The 19,200-nt window shown below is 34.3% G+C and overlaps 1 protein-coding gene across 10 annotated transcripts in view; it reads left to right on the top strand.

Annotated features, from left to right (window-relative positions):
* Positions 1-19,200, top strand: part of ZNF280D (zinc finger protein 280D) — a 102,523-nt gene that overhangs the window by 47,316 nt on the left and 36,007 nt on the right. For all 10 annotated transcript variants that reach the window (XM_054451084.2, XM_054451080.2, XM_054451081.2 and 7 more), the window contains 7 exons: positions 2,455-2,678; positions 6,126-6,283; positions 7,265-7,365; positions 8,106-8,252; positions 15,868-16,002; positions 17,842-18,149; positions 18,292-18,432. In XM_054451084.2, coding sequence (XP_054307059.1) covers positions 2,455-2,678; positions 6,126-6,283; positions 7,265-7,365; positions 8,106-8,252; positions 15,868-16,002; positions 17,842-18,149; positions 18,292-18,432 — 1,214 coding nt within the window. The remainder of the gene's footprint in view (positions 1-2,454; positions 2,679-6,125; positions 6,284-7,264; positions 7,366-8,105; positions 8,253-15,867; positions 16,003-17,841; positions 18,150-18,291; positions 18,433-19,200) is intronic.

Raw genomic sequence — 19,200 nt, 5'->3', positions numbered from 1 at the left:
CAAGCTGAATTATTTTGCCTTTTATAAGTGGTTTGATCTTTTTGTTTGGCTGTCTATAGCTTTTTGGTTGTCTACATTCTTTATGTTTTGAAGACTGATAATTTTATAATGGTATAACTTGGTGTTGAGAATTTTGGGTGAGTCCTCTCTGGCATACACCTTGTTCTTTCAACCTGTATATTTGGATTTAGCACAGTTTATTTGAATTGTATTTTAAAATATTTATTCCATACAATTTCATCTCCAATATGAATTTGTTTTATCTTCTTTCCCTGGCATATGTCTTTTTTTTCTAATCCTTAATTTTTTTAAATGGACTTTTCTCCTACTAATATGTTTCCTTTATTTTATTTGCAATGTCTACTCACCACTGTATTCCTTCCTAATTTGTCTTCATGTCTCTGATTTTATTTTTTTCCTATACTTTCACCCTTGATTTTGCCACTCTTTTTTTTTTTTTCCTTCTAAATATCTTGTTGTCTTGGCATCTTTTCTTGCTTTGTGGTCTTCCAAATAGAGACAATTGCTTCATTATGTTTTTAAAATTTGTGGCTACTGTTTTCATCTGCATCTGCTCCATGGCAGCATATTTCTGATGTTTTTGTTAGAATTTTATGTTTTTCTGTTATTTGCCTTCTTTTATTACATGGTATTTTTGTTTAGATGTGAGTGCCTATCGTGTTTAACAAGTTGGATTTTCTTGGGCCAGCTGTTTTATACAAGTTCCTTTTAGGAGGAAGCATAGGTTGCCAGGATAGTCTCACAGCTTGCTAGCTGGTTTGAACAGCTTTTTGCTGGGCAGAAGGCTTCCTGCAATTGTGACTTGTGTGTCTGATTCTTTATGTAGCACTGCCTGTCTGCTTCTCTCTACTGAATCAGGTCTGGGGTACTTCTGCTGCCATCCTTCTTGCCTCAGCTTCTGCACCTGTTTTTGTAAACAGAGGCTATACCCTTGTGATTCAGAATATGTGTTTCACCTTTAAGATGTATATTTTTACTGACCCTTTAAGATCTGTTGCCACTGGGTCCCCTTTACTTCTCTGGTTTACTTCTAGTTAAATGCCATCTGCCTGATGTTGGCTGCTTTGAATAGTGCTTTCGTATATTATGGAGTCTGTGGATTTTATCTGACCCTTAGTTTCAATGATAAACCAATTTGTGGAATTTGGTTGTGTAGCTTTTGGATGACTCTCAGGAGGAAAAGAGGAAAATGTTGACTGATGTTGGATGTTCACATGAGAAGGCCTATTGAACTGTAAAAATAGGGTCTCACCTCCTTTGCTCTGAAAAACCCACCTAAATTTTTAGGGCACTAACAAAGCAACAGAACGTGGAGGAGTAAAGATAAGAATGATAGATAGATGGTGCCTGATATTTGTCAAACTATAGTATATGGCATTAAAGTACATATTTAATATTTGCAGAATGTTTAATCCACAAATGAGGAGTTGCAGTGAAGATCTATTAATAAAACTAAAAGGTACCAGGGCTGAATAAAAGATGACCAGTTGATATTGTACCATAGCTCAGCTATGCCCCTCCGTAGCTTACTCTATCCTCCTATAAAACCTTAAATCTAAGCTTGGTTCTCATCTCTTAAGGTGCTTATTTGTTTTTTTGGATAAGCAAGGATACTTTGCTGTTCTCAATGACTAAATCCTTCACCCTAATTCACTACAAGTTATTGTTCATTTTTGATTGTCGATGGTTTATTATTCAGCTCTTTTATAGAGATATGAAACATTGTTTAAAAGGTACTCTGTGAACGAAGTTTATATGTTTGTTTAAAAAATCTGATCCTATCCTACTTTTCTGTTAAAAAAATAGAAAAACAGTAAGTAATTTATCATCTATTATGGGTATCATAATTTATAGGTATTTTAGGGTAATCTTTAATGTTCATAGACTAACTTTGCACTGTAATTTGATAATTTTACATTTGGGACAGAAGATTATCCACATTTCTAATTAAGGAGACTATTCTATATTATATAATTTTTGTATATTTTAATTTTTCCTCAACCAGGCTTTATGAAATTTTGTATATCACTTGATAATTAAATATATACATCAAGGCATATAAACATTTCTTTTCTATACATCTTGACTTGGACATGAGATTAATGATTTTTGGTTAAGGAACAGATTATTATTAAATATTTACATCTAAAAAGGCAAATTGCAAGGGTAAAGCTGTTAGAGCTATGGCCATGTCTTGGTTTTAGGGTTTCTCAAATCTTTTTGAATTTTTACATTAAGATAATAGGTGTTTATTATTTGAATTTTTAGACTATGTACATGCACCACAAATTTTTGGTGACTATTTTTCTAGATATATTACAAGCATAGTTTTAATGGTCTGGCCTTAGGTGTAAACACACAATCACTTTTTGGTATGTGTTTTTTTTTTAAGAATAAGTAAGGCTTGTATTTTTTTTTTTTTTTCTCTTTCAGTATTGTTGTCCAGACATGATAAATAACTTTTTGGGACTGGCTAAAACAGAATTTTCAAGTACAGTAAATAAAAACACAACTATTGATTCAGAGAAAGGAAAATTGATCATGTTAGTTAATGACTTTTATTATGGAAAACATGAAGGAGATGTCCAGGAAGAACAGAAGACTCACACAACCTTTAAATGCTTCAGTTGCTTGAAAATTCTAAAAAATAACATTAGGTATGTAAATACTTGTTTTTATTTCTATTGAAAATTGAAATGCTGCAAATAAAAATGTTATACCTTTATTTTGTGTTTTCTGTGCCATTCTAGGTAAGTGATTTTAACACTTTCTACTGAGAATAAAGGCAGATTCTCTTGTTGAAAAGCTTCTGTCCTTTCTTGTGTTATGGAGTTTGACTCTTGGATCCAGTTAGTTATATTTCTTTCACATAGCTTAAGAAAGGACTGTTTATTTTAACTTAAGACAAAATGAACTTCTTTTTTCTGTTTTAGTAGTGATTTTTGAATTTTTATTAGACATTTTTTATTTTCTAGTTGCCTTTGAATTTTATATTTCTTCACATTACAAGAAGAACCACTCTATGTTTGTTCAGGTTGAGCTCCTCCATACTAATCTATGTAATGCTCAAATTTTTCAATTTATATTTATAGTTTTTAGAACATTCATCTTGCAGGAAAAGTTATCAGTTTTAGAGATGTATCAGTTCTAGGGAACATGTCTGTTTTGATTTTAAAATTTAACACCTTTAGAAATTTGGGGATTTAATTCCCAGTGGAATATATGAATGCTTTAAATATTAGAAATTTGTACTTTATAATCGTTCAGTTTTAATCTTTGAAACTATTCTATATAAATTAGTAACAAGAGAAAAGTAATAAGAAATTTAATGAAATGATTTGTTGATTATGTAGTCTGATATTTATATTAGATAAGGTTTTTTCCTATCACTTTACTCTAAAAATTTTCAAATATTAAGCAAAGTTTTGAAAATTTCACATTGGACCCTTGTACACTTAACCACCTTGATTCTACCGTTAACATTTTACTCTACTTGCTTTATTATGTATCTCTTCATCCTTCTTAGAACTATCTGATTTTTTGGTGCATTTCAAAGTAATCTGCATTGTGTTTGTGCATGTGTGTACAGCATATACATATGTGTATGCCTTTTGTGTTTATTCTTGGTAACTGTCATCTGTAATTAGCATTTCAAAGCAGCTGTAGTTACTTCTGAGTTCAGCATTTATTTGTTTTCCTGTGAGTCCTTGGGTCCAAAAAGAAGCATATATAAAAGTCCTGAAATACACTGTGATATACACCTATAACAGTTATTAATGGTTTCTTTATGATAGTGCTTTATAATTTTCAAAGTTTTTTCACTTATTTTATATGAATTTTCTTATTTCTTTACCTCCTCTTATCAAGCTTTAAGGGCCATCGATAGCTAATGGTTGCAGTAGTTTAACAAAAGGGAAAGTGTATTTTGAGATAAAATGTTGAAACAGTGTTGCAGTAGAACTCTACCACCTATTTCTGATGTCATGCCAACATCGGGAAATCATGTTAGCAAATATGGTAAAATGCAGAGCAATGTGGTTCATTGACTTAATTTCTTGTACTGAAATATGAGGTTATGTTATTTCAGCAGTATTTTTTTGGCCTTTCCTTTAAGATTAGCCCATTTAATATCAAACATGAAAATGAGGCTGGGCATGGTGGTTCACGCCTGTAATCCCAGCACTTTGGGAGGCTGAGGCAGGATGATCGCTTTAGCAAAGGAGTTCGAGACCAGCCTGGGGAACACAGTGAAACCTCATCTCTACAAAAAATACAAAAGTTTGCCGGGCATGGTGACGCACAAGTAGCTGTAGTACCAGCTACTTGTGGGGCTGAGGTGGGAGGATCGCTTGAGTCTGGGAGGTTGAGGCAGCAGTGAGCTATAATCGTGTGTCTGTACTCCAGCCTGGGCAACAGAACGAGATGGTCTCAAAATAAAAAGAAAATGAAAAATTCATTTTTTTGGTTATGTTTATGAAGGCTAGCTACGTATGTTTAGGCTTTCATAATATTTACAGATTTTAAGAAAATTGTATCTGATAATATCCAGGAATTGAGTATTTTAAAAAATACTGATCATTTATTAAATGTAACCTTAATGGTAAACACCTCATGAACAAAGAAGTTAAATGTATTATATAATATTTTACTTTAACAGTAAAAACTGGGAAGGCAACTTGATATTTATAGGGAATAATAAGAAATTGATAGCTCAACATTTCATTTCTGTTCTCTGCCACGTCAATATATTGTGGTATGGAGTTTCTTTCCTACATTGAGTGTCACTAAAAATAGTTAGATTTATCTTGTTCTGTGAACATCCTTGCAAGAGGTTTTGCTGTTTCCCTCATTTCTATTGGTTGGAGAAGTATGAGCTGATGGGAACTCATATAATAATAGGGAAAAAGCGAATTGGTTAAGGGAACATTTTATGTTAATAGACTTTAAGTGCCGAAAGCTGTGAGCTGAAAGTTTAATGGCTCATGATCTTTACTCTAAACGTAAATATTTAACCAAGACCAGGATTTTTTGTAAGCATTTGTAGAGCTGTTGTTAAAACCAAAGGAGGAAAAGATATTTCAAGGTGTACCATAGCCCACTCTAAAGAGAATAGTGCTGTAAATTTGTGAAAAGAGGTATATATTATAATCTTCATGATGATTGCTATCTAGATTGATGACATTATCACTTAGTTGCAAGATAATTTCTTTTAGGGATTCAAAGTGAATAATTGTTAACAGTTGACCTAGTCTAAAAATTATTGTTTTTATTGAATAACTTTACTCTCAAATTCAGCAAAAAGCTTTAGTAAGCTCTTTTAAATGTATTACCATTTATATTGCACTCTCTGCCATTGAAGGTCATAATTCCTGCTCATAGAAGCCTATTAGGGAAGCTGAAGTAGCAGAATGTAAAACTGAAAAATGTATGTTGCCTACAAAGGGCACTGTCTGCAAGTTAAGATGAACAGTCTGTGCTAACAGAAAACCAATATCATTAAATAAAACAAAAGATTCTTGTAATTGTAGGCATCAAAACTGCCATTATATGCATTTAGAAACCAAGATACAAGTAAAAATACCAGTAGTTTGTCATTTAAGCAGCTGGAATCTATTGTATATTTTCAAGGCCTTAAAAGATTTCCTCCTGACTCTGTAGCTGCGTTTGGTGATAGGGTTTCCTTTATTTTAGTAATTTATTTTAAAATGTAAATAGGATTTCAAGTATGGATATAGGGTTTCCTTTCTTTTAGTATTTTATTTTAAAATGTAAATAGGGTTTCAAGTATGGATCAGAAGCCTGCTCTTTTATCTAAAACAATTTTAAAAATAATCTGAAATAATGATTAAGAGTTATATCAAATTGTTGATCTTTCAGATAATTACAAGAATGAATTATTTTAAAGCAAAGATAAAAAGATGTTCACTTAGCCACTTAAAGAAAGTGATTATTTAAAAGTGCATACTTTCCTAGGCAACTTTAAGACTTTTGAGAGTTTGAGTAATACATCTATATTTTTAAGATTTAGGTTCAGATTCTTGTTTGCAAGATTTCCTTTTTGTTTTTAAATCTCAAGTTTTGCACCTGTTGACAACCATTTATAGGTTTATGAACCACATGAAACACCATTTGGAACTTGAGAAGCAGAGCAGTGAGAGCTGGGAAAACCATACCACCTGCCAGCACTGCTACCGTCAGTTTCCCACACCATTTCAGTTGCAGTGTCACATCGAAAGTACACATACACCCCATGAATTTTCTAGTAAGTTACCAATACATGTAAATATTCCATATTATTGATTTCGTTAATATAAATTGTGAGAAAACCTTAAGAAGCCTGTTAGAAAAATGAGAATAAGAAATAGACTTTGGAATTTGAGGGCGAAATTGAAAGGCCAAGTTTTAACTGTGATAAACTTTTAAATAAAATTAGTTACTAATATTAAAGTGCCTCTTGCGAGTAATTCAGTATGGTAATTTCCTTGACATAAACTATGCATTATATGTTGGGGACTAAATTAGGAGCCTAGTATCATAGTTTTAAAATATTAAATCATTGCTCTTCATTTAAACTTTAATAGGAAAAGGAACTACTGTTTTAGTTAAAAATCACAGGCCGGGGGCAGTGGCTCATGCCTGTAATCCCAGTCAGCACTTTGGGAGGCCAGTGTGGGCAGATCACTTGAGGCCAGGAGTTTGAGACCAGCCTGGCCAACATGGCAAAACCCCGTCTCTACTAAAAATACAAAAATTAGCCGGGCATGGTGGTGCATGCCTGTAATCCCAGCTCCTTGGGAAGCTGAGGCAGGAGAATCACTTGAACCCAGGAAACGGAGGTTGCAGTAAGCCGAGATTGCTCCATTGCACTCCAGCCTGGGTGACAGAGCAAGATACTGTCTCCAAAAAAAAAAAAGAAAGTTACAGATGTTGGAGCAAGATAGCTTGGTTTTAAATCCCATATCTGCCTCTTAATATAGCTACAAGATTTTAGCCACGTTACTTAATACTTGAATAATGCGGATAATAGAAATACCTTTCTTACAGGGTTGTTAATAGGAGTTGAGTTAATGTAGGTGAGGTCATGTGAGTGCTTAGAACTGTTCTTTGCACATAGTTAACAAGCTATTTAACTGTTCACCAACTGTCCCTACTGCTACTGTTATTGTTGTTGATATAGATGTATAAAATTAATTTTTATATGAATATCTTAAATATTATAATACTGTTTCTCTCCCACATTTAGCTATTTGTAAAATCTGTGAACTGTCATTTGAAACAGAACATGTTCTTTTACAACATATGAAGGACAATCATAAACCTGGTGAAATGCCATATGTCTGCCAGGTACACATACATTTTATTGTTTTTTTAAGTGTTTGTTTGTTGTTTCGGTTATAAAATTTAAGCCTATTAGACGAGCGGTCAGCAACTTGGCATAACTTATGCATTATATGAGGGGTAGGCAGCAAGCTGGGTTTGGTCCACAGGCTTTTGTTTGCTTATCTCTGTACTCGACAAAGATGAGTCCTGTTGTATGTAGAAAAACAAACATATGGACTTACTGTGCTACATAGGGAAGAATGTAGTCATACAAGGGAAATACAAAGTGCTGTTCGATACAAAGAACCCTACCAAATGCTTTGGCAAAAGTATTTTTCCGAAGAAGAAGAATTTGAAGGAAGAGGAAAGCAAGGAAAAGATAAATTGCCATTGCCATAAACCTGGAGGCCATTAACAATCTAAAGGAGAATGCTGTTTCATGTAGCAGAAAAACATTTTACAGAGCAAGAGGTGCCAAAGCTTGAAACTTCAAGTCAAGACAGAAGGTGATAGATAAAAAGATCTGATTAAGAGAAGGAGATCTAGTTTTGTTTTGGGATGTATCCCTTAACTTTGAAAGCTACATTTAATGTCTCAAAGATGGTCTTTTGGTGTTGCCTTAGTGAGATTCTTGGTTGCAAAGGCATCAGAGCTAGATTAGTAGTACTTAATGTTCTCCTGACAAATTATCCATCGTTGTTCCTTTGTAATTACATATCAGTTTTAAATTTTCAGGTTAAACTAAGCCTTCTTTCTGTTTTTAGGTTTGCAATTATAGATCATCATCATTTTCTGATGTAGAAACTCATTTTAGAACATCCCATGAAAACACTAAGAACTTGCTATGCCCGTTTTGCCTCAAAGTTATTAAAATTGCAACACCATATATGCATCATTATATGAAGCATCAGGTGAGATTTACCATTTCTTATTTGTTTGTTATGTTGTCTTAGTGAAAAAACTGATTATGACTTGGAGAATCTTTAGATTTGTTCTGCAAGAGAAGCAGAGTTGTTCCAAATGACACTATAATTTACACTTCATGTTGAATTGCTTGTGAAACTTCCACTTCTTTTCCTTACTTGCTTTCTGGTGATGGTGTGGGTCATAAATAATGAAAATTCTGAAAGATAGCTAGAAATAGGAAGCCGAGGATTGAGAGAAAAAGAAAAAAGTGAGTGGAATATCCAAAAGATTGACTATTTCAGGGTCTAAAGGTAGATATGAGAATGATTTTGAAGGGAGTTATCAGGACAAAGGGAAAAATGAGTTTGAACTGAGGAAGAAAAGATTGAGGATTTATAATCTTATTTTTCATTTTGCTCTTCAAACTTTATTTCAACTTTCTAACCCCTTATCGTTATGAGAAGACATGTTGTCATTGACCTGGAGTTGTCTTTTATAGTTGTGTGACCATGGGAATAGTAATGACACTTACTGATCAATGTTTGAACTCTGGCAGAGAACTATATTTAGATCATCACTTGTTCCCTGGATGGCTTCCACCAGTTTTGCTATATAATTTTGGAACTCAATATTAGTGCTTGTACCCCTCCCTTGAATTCTGATATTATGCTTATTGGCTCTTTTCCTGAAGCAATTAAACCATCTTTTATTTGGGCTAAAAATTTTGATGCAACACTAATCCTGTTCTTGAGTGCTTGAAAGAACAACAGTGCCTTTGCCAAAATTAGAAGCCGATGGATTTACTGAATCTGATCATGTAATCAAATTTTGTCAACTCACTACAAAGCTCAATACATTCTCTTATTATTGATTAAATTGACATGCCAATTTATTCAGCATTGGTGCTCACTTTGCTGTCATTTTCAGTTGTTTGTTAATCATGAAATTGACTTACTGTTTTTAATTGGAGAAGATCATGAAAGTAGAATTTCCAGATCAATTTGGGATCACCTGTGTTGTGACTAGGATGCCACACATCCTTGAGAGTTTCTGGCAAGATCTATTCTAGGGTTTCCCCAACAGTGTTCCATCAGGTGTTAATAGATATTTTCCCCCAAATCATCACTGATCAATAAGTTTATTAAATGTCTGGATTTATAAAATCAAGCAGTTTTGTTTTTTAAAACAGGACTTCTCAGAGCTTTTAATATGCCAATGGACGTCGTAAATCTCCAAGAAAGGATATAGTATGTATCATTCCCCAAACTTCTTTGACCATTGACTTCTGTATTTGCACAGTACCTATTAACATTTCTTTATGAACAGAGTTTGGGAAACACTGTTCTTGGTACCCTGTATTTCATCTTTGGACTTTAATTTTGAAAGGGAGAATGAGGTATAAAGCAGTAGCTCTAGTTCATGATGGGGCTTTTAAACATAATCTTTCCCGGGTGCTTTGCCAAACTATAGAGTGAGATAGAGATGTGGGAAGAATAGTAACTATGGTAGAGAGTTAAGGACCCGCTATGTGGGCTGTGTGATTTATAAGCAAGTTGTCATGCCCTGAGTTGTATGTTTTAACTTGCCATGGCTGCCAATTTTCTTTTTTGTTTGGAGTGCCTGGGAGGTAGATAGCCAGCAGTAAAGAGGGGGCAGTCTATTAATAAGGATCATCGGGCATCTTTGAAGGTATTTACAATTTGTGTAATTATTTACAAGACTGGAAAACCATAGCTGAGTGGGATTATAAACTTGTAGTTGAGATAACATTATTACCAAAGTATTAGACAATCAGAATAGTTGACTCCGTGCCTCATTTTATTGTCTTTGAAGAATTCAGTTGTAACTTTTTTTTAAAGATTATATTATTATGTCTTTAGTGATTTTAGAGTTAATAACCCAGTTTGTGTGACTTTTAAGAAATATTGACAGAAATTCCAGATCTGTTAAATATGCTCATTAGAGCTTTAATAGAACAAGCAGTTGACATACACTAATTACTTACCTTATGGGATCAGCTGGTACTTTACATGTATTTTCTTGTTTAATCCTCTCAGCCACTAGATGTATATTATTATTTCGGTTTTATAGATGAGGAGACAGAGCTTTAGAGAAAGTAACTTGCCTAATGTCACATTGTCTAATAAAGGCAGAGTCAAAATTAGACTTCAGCATCCAAGCTTTTACTGCTCTACCAGAGTTGGATTTCACATTGGCATTAGGTCTAAAGGTAGAAATTACATATAGTAAGAATTACCTGTAAATCTCTCAAGTCTCCCAAACAATATAGTATACTTATAAAAAGTTTAATACAGATATTTATTTATTTATACTTGGAATAGATCACTGTTTCTTTTGTTGAACATAGTGTTATTAAAAAAAAGTATCTTCATCACCCTGAGTGCATTGAGATGCATGCATACATAAAAGAGATGTGGAAGACTTGAGTCCAACTAAGGAACTGGTAGATTAATATATTCTATCTACCTTAGGACTCTGGGCAAATGTTCATTGAATGAAAAGGCAGATATTTTGAACTAAATTGTACATGCTACTCATATGCATTTTCTCTGTTAATCTCTTGTTTTCTGCCTCACTATTCATTTAAGAAATATTTACTGAGTGCCTTAGTATGTGCTAGGGGCTGCTTTAGGTATCATATAGCAGTGAACAAAACCAAGTTTGTGCCCTCTGGAATTTACATTATAGTAGAGAAAGATAATACATTTGTTTATGTGTGTGTTAGAATGTATATGCTGGCAATAAGTACTGTGGGAGGAAAATGTAGAAGATGAGGAGTGCTAAAGATTGGGGAGGTGGTAGGAGTACAGGAGTGGTCAAAAAAGGATGTTGTATAAAGAATGTTCAAACATGGGCCTCTCTGAAGGATATAAAGGAGTACGCCATGTGAATTACCTCGGAGAGGTAACATTATATAGGCAGTGAAGTGAGTGTATACCTGGGATGCTCAAAGAATAGCAAGGAGGCCAGTGTGGCTGGAGCAGAGTAAATTAATAGGAGGAAGAATAATAGGAGATGAGGTTATAGCAATAGAATGCAGACCAATTCATGTGGAGCTTTGTAAGCCACAGCCAAGACTTTGGAAAGGCACTAGACATTTTTAAGCATGTAAAAAGATGTGCCATGTTTTTATTACTGGCAGCTATGGGAAGAAAAGTCCATAGAGAAGAAAGGATATTAGGGGGAGAAGATAGAAAGTTTTTATAGTAGTCCAGGTAAGTGGCTTGGGCCAGTATGGTAGCAATGGTTGAACGAGGTAATGAGAAGTGGAAAGATTATGAATGGTTTTGAAGGTAGGGCTGACAGGTTTTACTAATGTGTTTGACAATAGATGTAAGAGAAAGAGATTAAATTTTGTGTCTTAAGCAGTTGCAAGAATGGAGTTTTCATATACTGAGATATGGGGAAGACTGAATAAGGAACAGATTTTTTTTGTAGGAGAGGGACAGGGATATAGGAAGGAAATCTCGAGTTCAATTTTGTTCAGGTTGATTTGAGAAGCGTATTAGACATCAAGCAGTAATGTTACGTAGGCAGTTGGATAGATGGTATTTAAAAACCATGAAACTGGATGATGTAACCTACTGAGTGGTTATAGACGGAGAAAAGATTTCTGGGAACTCAACTCTGGTGAACTTTTTACCTGCTCTGTTGTTTTGGTATCTATTTTTTGGTCTTTCTCTTCTTCCTTGAGCACATATAAGTGAATTTGTTTAAATTGCCTGTACCTATGATGTAATCCAATGTATCACACTTGTAAAATAGTCTTAAGAGCCTAGGAGGTCAAGGCTGTAGTGAGCCAAGACTGCTCCACAGCATTCCAGCCTGGATAACAGAGTGAGACCTTATGTTAAAAAAAAAAAAAGTCTTAAGATCCAGCTATTAATAGACTTGTAACACATATTTATATATTGCTTTGAATTTTATAAAGAACTTTCATTTATGAAGTGCTTGCTGTATACCAGTAACTGTGCTAGGTACTTCCCTATATATTACTTCACTTGATTTTTATAAATAACTGGTTGTGCCAAAAACAAACAAACAAACACACAAAAAAAACCACACACACAAAACTTCAGGCCAATATCCTTGATGAACCTCAATGCAAAAATCTTCACCAAAATACTGGCAAACTGAATTCAGCAGCACATCAAAAAGTTTATTCACCATGATCAAGTAGGCTTTCTCCCTAGGATGGAAGGTTGGTTCAACATATGCAAATCAATAAATGTGACTCATCACAAACAGAACTAAAGACAAAAATCGCATGATTATCTCAATAGATGCAGAAAAGGCTTTCGATAAAAGTCAGTATCTCTTCATGTTAAAAACTCTCAATAAACTAGGTACTGAAGGAACATACCTCAAAATAATAAGAGCCGTATATGACAAACCCACAGCCAGTATCATACTGAATGGGCAAAAGCTGGAAGCATTCCCCTTGAAAACCAGCACAAGACAAGGATGCCCTCTCTCACCACTCCTATTCAACATAGTATTGGAAGTTCTGGCCAGGGCAGTCAGGCAAGAGAAAGAAATAATGCACATTCAAATAGGAAGAGAGGAAGTCAAACTATCTTTGTTTGCTGATGACATGATCCTATATCTAGAAACCCCATCATCTCAGCCCAAAAGCTTCTTAAGCTGATAAGCAACTTCAGCAGAGTCCCAAGATACAAAGTCAATGTGCAAAAATCACTAGCTTTTCTATATACCAATAACAGGCAAGCCAAGAACCAAATCATGAATGAACTCCCCTTCACAATTGCCAGAAAAAGAATGAAATACTGAGGAATACAGTTAACAAGGGAAGTGAATAATCTCTGCAATGAGAACTATTAAACAAATCACTGCTCAAAGAAATCAGAGATGACACAAACAAATGGAAAAACATTCCATGCTCATGGATGGGAAGAATCAATATCGTGAAAATGGCCATACTGCCCAAAGTAATTTATAGATTCAGTGCTATTCCCATTAAACTACCATGAACATTCTTCACAGAACTAGGAAAAGCCATTTTAAAATTCATATGGAACCAAAAATAGCCCGAATAGCCAAGTCAATCCTAAGCAAAAAGAACAAAGCTGGAGGAATCACACTACCTGATTTCAAACTATACTACAGGGGTATAGTAACCAAAACATCTTGGTATTGGAACAAGAACAGACACATAGAACAATGGAATAGAATAGAGAACCCAGAAATAAAACTGCACACCTACAACCATCTGATCTTCGACAAACCTGACAAGAACAAGCAATGGGGAAAGGATTCCCCTATTCAATAAATGGTCCTTGGGAAACTGGCTGGCCATAGGCAGAAAATTGAAACTGGACCCCTTCCTTACATCATATACCAAAATTAACCCAAGATGGATTAAAGACTTAAATGTAAAATCTAAAACTATAAAAACCCTAGAAGAAACCTAGGCAATACCATTCAGGACATAGGCATAGGCAAAGATTTCGTGATGAAGACACCAAAAGCAATTGCAACAAAAGCAAAAATTGACAAATGAGATCTAATTAAAGAGCTTCTGCACAGCAAAAGAAACTGTCAACAAAGTAAGCAGACAACTTACAGAATGGGAGAAAATTTTTGCAAACTATGCATCTGACAAAGGTCTAATATCTAGCATCTATAGGGAATTTAAACAGATTTACAAGAAAGAAACCAACCCCATTAGAAAGCAGGTAAAGGATATGGACACTTCTTAAAAGAAGACATACATGTGGCCAACAATGATATGAAAAAAAAATCAACATCACTGATCATTAGGGAATGCAAATCAAAATCACGGTGAGATACCATCTCATACCTGTCAGAATGGCTATTATTAACAGATCAAAAAATAATAGATGCTGGCAAGGTTATGGAGCAAAGGAGTGCTTTTATACTGTTGCTGAGAGTGTAAATTAACCATTGTGGAAGACAGTGTGGCAATTCCTTGAAGACCTAGAGACAGAAATACCATTCCACCCAGCAATCCCATTGCTGGGTATATACCTAAAAGAATATAAATCGTTCTGTTAAGACATATGCACACATATGTTCTTTGTGGCACTATTCACAATAGCAAAGACATGCAGTCAGCCTAGATGCCCATCAATGGTGGACTGGATGAAAAAAATGTGGTACATATACACCATGGAATACTATGCAGCTAAAAAAAGGAATGAGATCATGTCCTTTGCAGGGACATGGATGGAGCTGGAGGCCATTATCCTTAGCAAACTAATGCAGGAACAGAAAAATACCATGTTTTCTCATTTATAAGTGGGAGCTAAATGATGAGAACACAAGACACAAAGAGGGGAACAACACATACTTGGGCCTGCCAGAGGGCAGAGGGTGGGAGGAGAGAGAGGATCAGGAAAAATAACTAATGAATGCCTGGGTGATGAAATAATCTGTACAAAAAACCTCCGGGATACACGTTTACCTGTGTATCAAACCTGCACATCCTGCACATGTTCCCTGAGCTTAAAAGTAAATAAATAAATAAACAAACAGTTGTATTTCAATGGACATAGTGATGTATCTGGCAGAGATACAGCTTTAGATAAGGCATTCCTTTATAATTATATGTTGTATAATTATGTGCATGTGCATATGTATATATATATATGTAAAACAACATATAACGACAAAAGAGTGGTTTCTCTAAAACCACTATATATATATATGAAATATATATATATATAAAACAATGAGGGTAAAAATTGCAGTTGATAATCTGTAGTAGAAAGAACACTGGATCAGGTGTCTGGTAATGTCACTAACTAGCTATGGGGAAGTGCCTTAGAATTTTTTTGGGTCCCATTTCCCATCTGTAGAATAATGACAGGACTGGGTTTGAGGAGGGACTCAGTCAAGGGGTTCTCAGTAAGTTCAGTTGTTCTGTTTTATGCGTCTTCATCCACGTCTGATGTAGTAGCTACTAGCCACATATGGATTTTTAGATTTAAATTAATTAAAATTAAACAGTATTAAAAATGCAATTCCTTAGTCACAGTGGCCACATTTCAGGTGCTCAATAACCACATGTGGCTAGTGGCTACTGTGTTGGACAGTACAGCTCTCGAATATTTCATTATCATAGGAGATCTTATTGGACAGCATTGGTTTATGTAACCATTTCTATAAAATAACCTTCTTTGAAATGTCTGGTTAGATTTATTTGGTTTTAGAGAGTTTATTTTACCAACTTTTCAACCGACTAGAAATAGCAAAAATTAGAAATAATTTCCTTTTTCTAGGATAAAAACATAGTACATCTCATTTTCAAAGTATGTGTTTACTTCAAGTTTATAATTGAAAGAGATTTCTCACCACAATTAATAGAAGTTTTATTAGAACCTATTGATAGAACTTTCATGTACAGTTCCTACATGGTAGCGAACACTTTTGAAACCCAAATACTAATGTAATGACTTTTAAAAAATGAGGCATTTTATATTATTATGATAGGAGATGTTACACCGCAAGTTTTTACATTATTTAGGTATCATTAAAATTAAGTCAGCAGTTTCAGGACACAGGATTTGTAGTTGTTGAAATTATTTTTCCCCCTTTTTCTGTTTTTTTTCTAAACAGAAAAAAGGAATACATCGTTGTACAAAATGCAGGCTGCAGTTTTTGACATGCAAGGAGAAAATGGATCATAAGACTCAACACCATCGAACATTTATAAAACCTAAACAACTAGAAGGATTGCCTCCTGGAACAAAAGTGAGTTAAAATATATTGCATTTTAACATTTTGTATGATAATAGAAATTAACTCCTGCCCGGCTTTATGTATTGAATATATTTTTAAATGACTTCAGATTTTTGCTCAGACTCTAATTTTAGGTTTTAATTTTATGTGTAGAAGGAAAAACTTGTAACCATTGTTTTGAGTTCAGTGATAGCTGTTAGGTTAGAGTAGTAGTCCTTTCTAAAAAGTACAACTCAATTAACTTTTCCTGGGTGAATGGGTTGTTTCAATATTTTATAGGCTATTTTTGAGCTTTCAGTTGAAAGTGTATATGTTGACTTTAGTTGCTAAACTATAAGATGCTTGAGATCAGGAATCATGTTTTATTTATCTTTGTGTCCCCAGCATCTGGTATAGTGCCTTGAGTGCCATAGGTTCTCAGATGTTTGTTGCAGTTGTTATTACTGAGTTTACTCTGAGAAGCAAGTTCTACTGCTGGATAGCATTGTGTTTTAAGTGAGCAAACACATGTCTGACTGCATACTGATGATTGTAATTTACTTTTCCCTTTTTGCCTTATGTACATCTGTTTTCTCTGACTTCTTTATATACAGTCAGCTCTTGAATATTTGCTCCAGTGGAGGGAAACAGAGGCATGGATAATCCAAAGTGAATAATCCCCAAAACATTTAGTTTTGGCTTTGGGTACTTTCCTTTGAATGTGGGTATGTCTGTTATTTGAATTAACTAAAACAATATAAAGCCATGCTCTGAAGACATGATAGCAAGAGAAGCTATCCAGCATCCTTCCCTGCAATCCATTCATTCCATGTTGGGACTAGACATGCAGAACACTAATGTAAGCAGTGCAGTCCTCTCTCATTTTTTCCCTTATTAATAATAATAATATTAATGATAATGATACTAAATGTTTTTATAGCACCTTAGAATTAGACTTTCAGTGTACTTTTTCATACATTCTGTTGTCTAATTCGTACCACAATCCACTGAGGTTAATAAGGCAGGTATTAATTACCCCATGTTATAGATGTGAAGAAGCATAGAAAGGATAAGTTCCTTGTTCAAGGTCACATGGCTAGGAAGGCCTTTTGATTGCTGGTCCAGTGCCATTGTATGTTACCCAAGCACATGTATGACATAGGACTTCCTTATTGACTGTTCCTCAAATACAGGAGGAGGGTATAGTCAAATGATTAACCAGAATGTTGGTAGGCACTTGTGTTTTTCATTGTCAACCAACAGATGAAATTAAACATTTTCTCATTCTGAATACTAAATGATGAACTTTGTATTAGTTTACTTTAAGAAAATTCTAAATATTATTTAGCCCTCTACGCAGTATAATAAATTGATGTAACTCCTCCCGTAACATTTCTAAGCATAAATCTTGGGCACTGAGCCCCTGGAAAGAGGAGATCACATTTACTGTAGATCTGTTTCTTTTATAGTTGTTAAAGGGTAATTTAGGCCTTCCTAGAATTATTTTTCAGGCTTGAGATTTAAATTTTGAGCTCTATGTTTGTGAATTTCTTAAAGTTAAGTCAGGGCATAAAAATAGCTATGGAATGTGCTCTTTGTATATTCATATAATTTGTATTAACTCCTAATTATTCACTGATAACTGTGTTAACATATAACTGATATCAATACAAAAATGTAATATTACAACTTAATATCAAGTTTAATATCATTTAATAGTTTGAACATTTAGAATAAATGGGAGACTTACCTGATTGTAGTTTATATGTGCTTTTTTCAAAATTCTTGATTTTTAACTTTTTTGTACCATGATATTTTAATATTAATGTACTGATTAATCTCTTAAAGCAAATCTTCTCTTTATTTTTGTAGGTTACTATTCGAGCTTCAGTTGGACCTCTGCAATCAGGAGCTTCACCTACACCTTCCATTAGTGCAAGTGCTTCTACCCTTCAGCTCTCACCTCCAAGGACTAAAAATATAACTGCTAAAAATCCTGCAAAATCTAATACAAGTAAACCTAATACAATCAAATCCAACGCAAGTAAACCTAATACAAGTAAGCCTAATGGAAGTAAATCTAAATACAAACCAAACATCTCTAATATGCAAAAGAAACAAAGCACATTGGCTAGTAGCAATAAAAAAAGTAAAGTCAATACAGCATTGAGGAATTTAAGGTAATCTTTTATTCCTGATATATAATATAATTTAAACTTAAGTATAAAAGCTTATACTTTAGTTAAGAGAACATTAATAAGGCTCTTCCTTCTTATTTTTGTTTTAAAATATATTTTTATCATTTTTTTATGTCTCCCTAAGGTATCGTCGGGGCATTCACAAATGCATTGAGTGTTGTTCCGAAATAAAAGATTTTGCAAACCACTTTCCTACGTACGTCCACTGTAGTTTTTGCAGATACAACACTAGCTGTAGCAAAGCCTATGTAAATCATATGATGAGGTAAGATGAATTAAATGTGTAAATTGCCAATTAAAATTATAGTTCAGCAAGTTTCTATTTTGAAAACAAAGTTATCCTATTAGAAGCCAGTTTTTCTCTTCAAGGAGCTAAAAGGATCTAACAAGGAACTTTTAGGATATTGCCTGGTTCTATTTCTCAGCACAGTAACTAGAAATTATGGGACTAAAATTCTAAGAAAAATTAAACTAATGAAATTAGAATAGGTTTGTTAGGGAAATAGTTTTTCTTTTTTATTTTTTTGAGATGGAGTCTCTCTCTATTGCCCAGGCTGGAGTGCAGTGGCGTCAGCTCGCTGAAACCTCTGCCTCCCAGGTTCAAGCAAGTCTCCTGCCTTAGCCTCCTAAGTAGGTGGGACAACAGGTGTGAGCCACCATGACTGGCTAATTTTTGGATTTTTAGTAGAGACAGGGTTTCACCATGTTGGCCAGGCTGGTCTCAAACTCCTGACCTCAAGTGATCTGCCCACCTTGGTCTCCCAAAGTGCTGGGATTACAGGCATGAGCCATTGCACCCGGCTGGGAAATAGTTTTTCCATGGAAGTTTTTATTGCCCCATTGGTGTTTCAATAATGGTTATTTTCCAACAGAATTATAAAATTTTAAATATATTTACTAAATAAATACTTGCAATCTCATGAGCGTCATCCTCTTTTTTTTTTTTTTTTTTTTTTTTGGAGACGGAGTCTCGCTCTGTCGCCCAGGCTGGAGTGGCGTCATCCTCTTTAAAGCAGTCACTTTGAGAGACTTT

The sequence above is a fragment of the Pongo pygmaeus genome, chromosome 16 (genome assembly GCF_028885625.2).
Source record: "Pongo pygmaeus isolate AG05252 chromosome 16, NHGRI_mPonPyg2-v2.0_pri, whole genome shotgun sequence".
Taxonomy (NCBI): Eukaryota; Metazoa; Chordata; class Mammalia; order Primates; family Hominidae; genus Pongo; species Pongo pygmaeus.
This window is presented reverse-complemented; position numbering and strand designations above follow the sequence as displayed.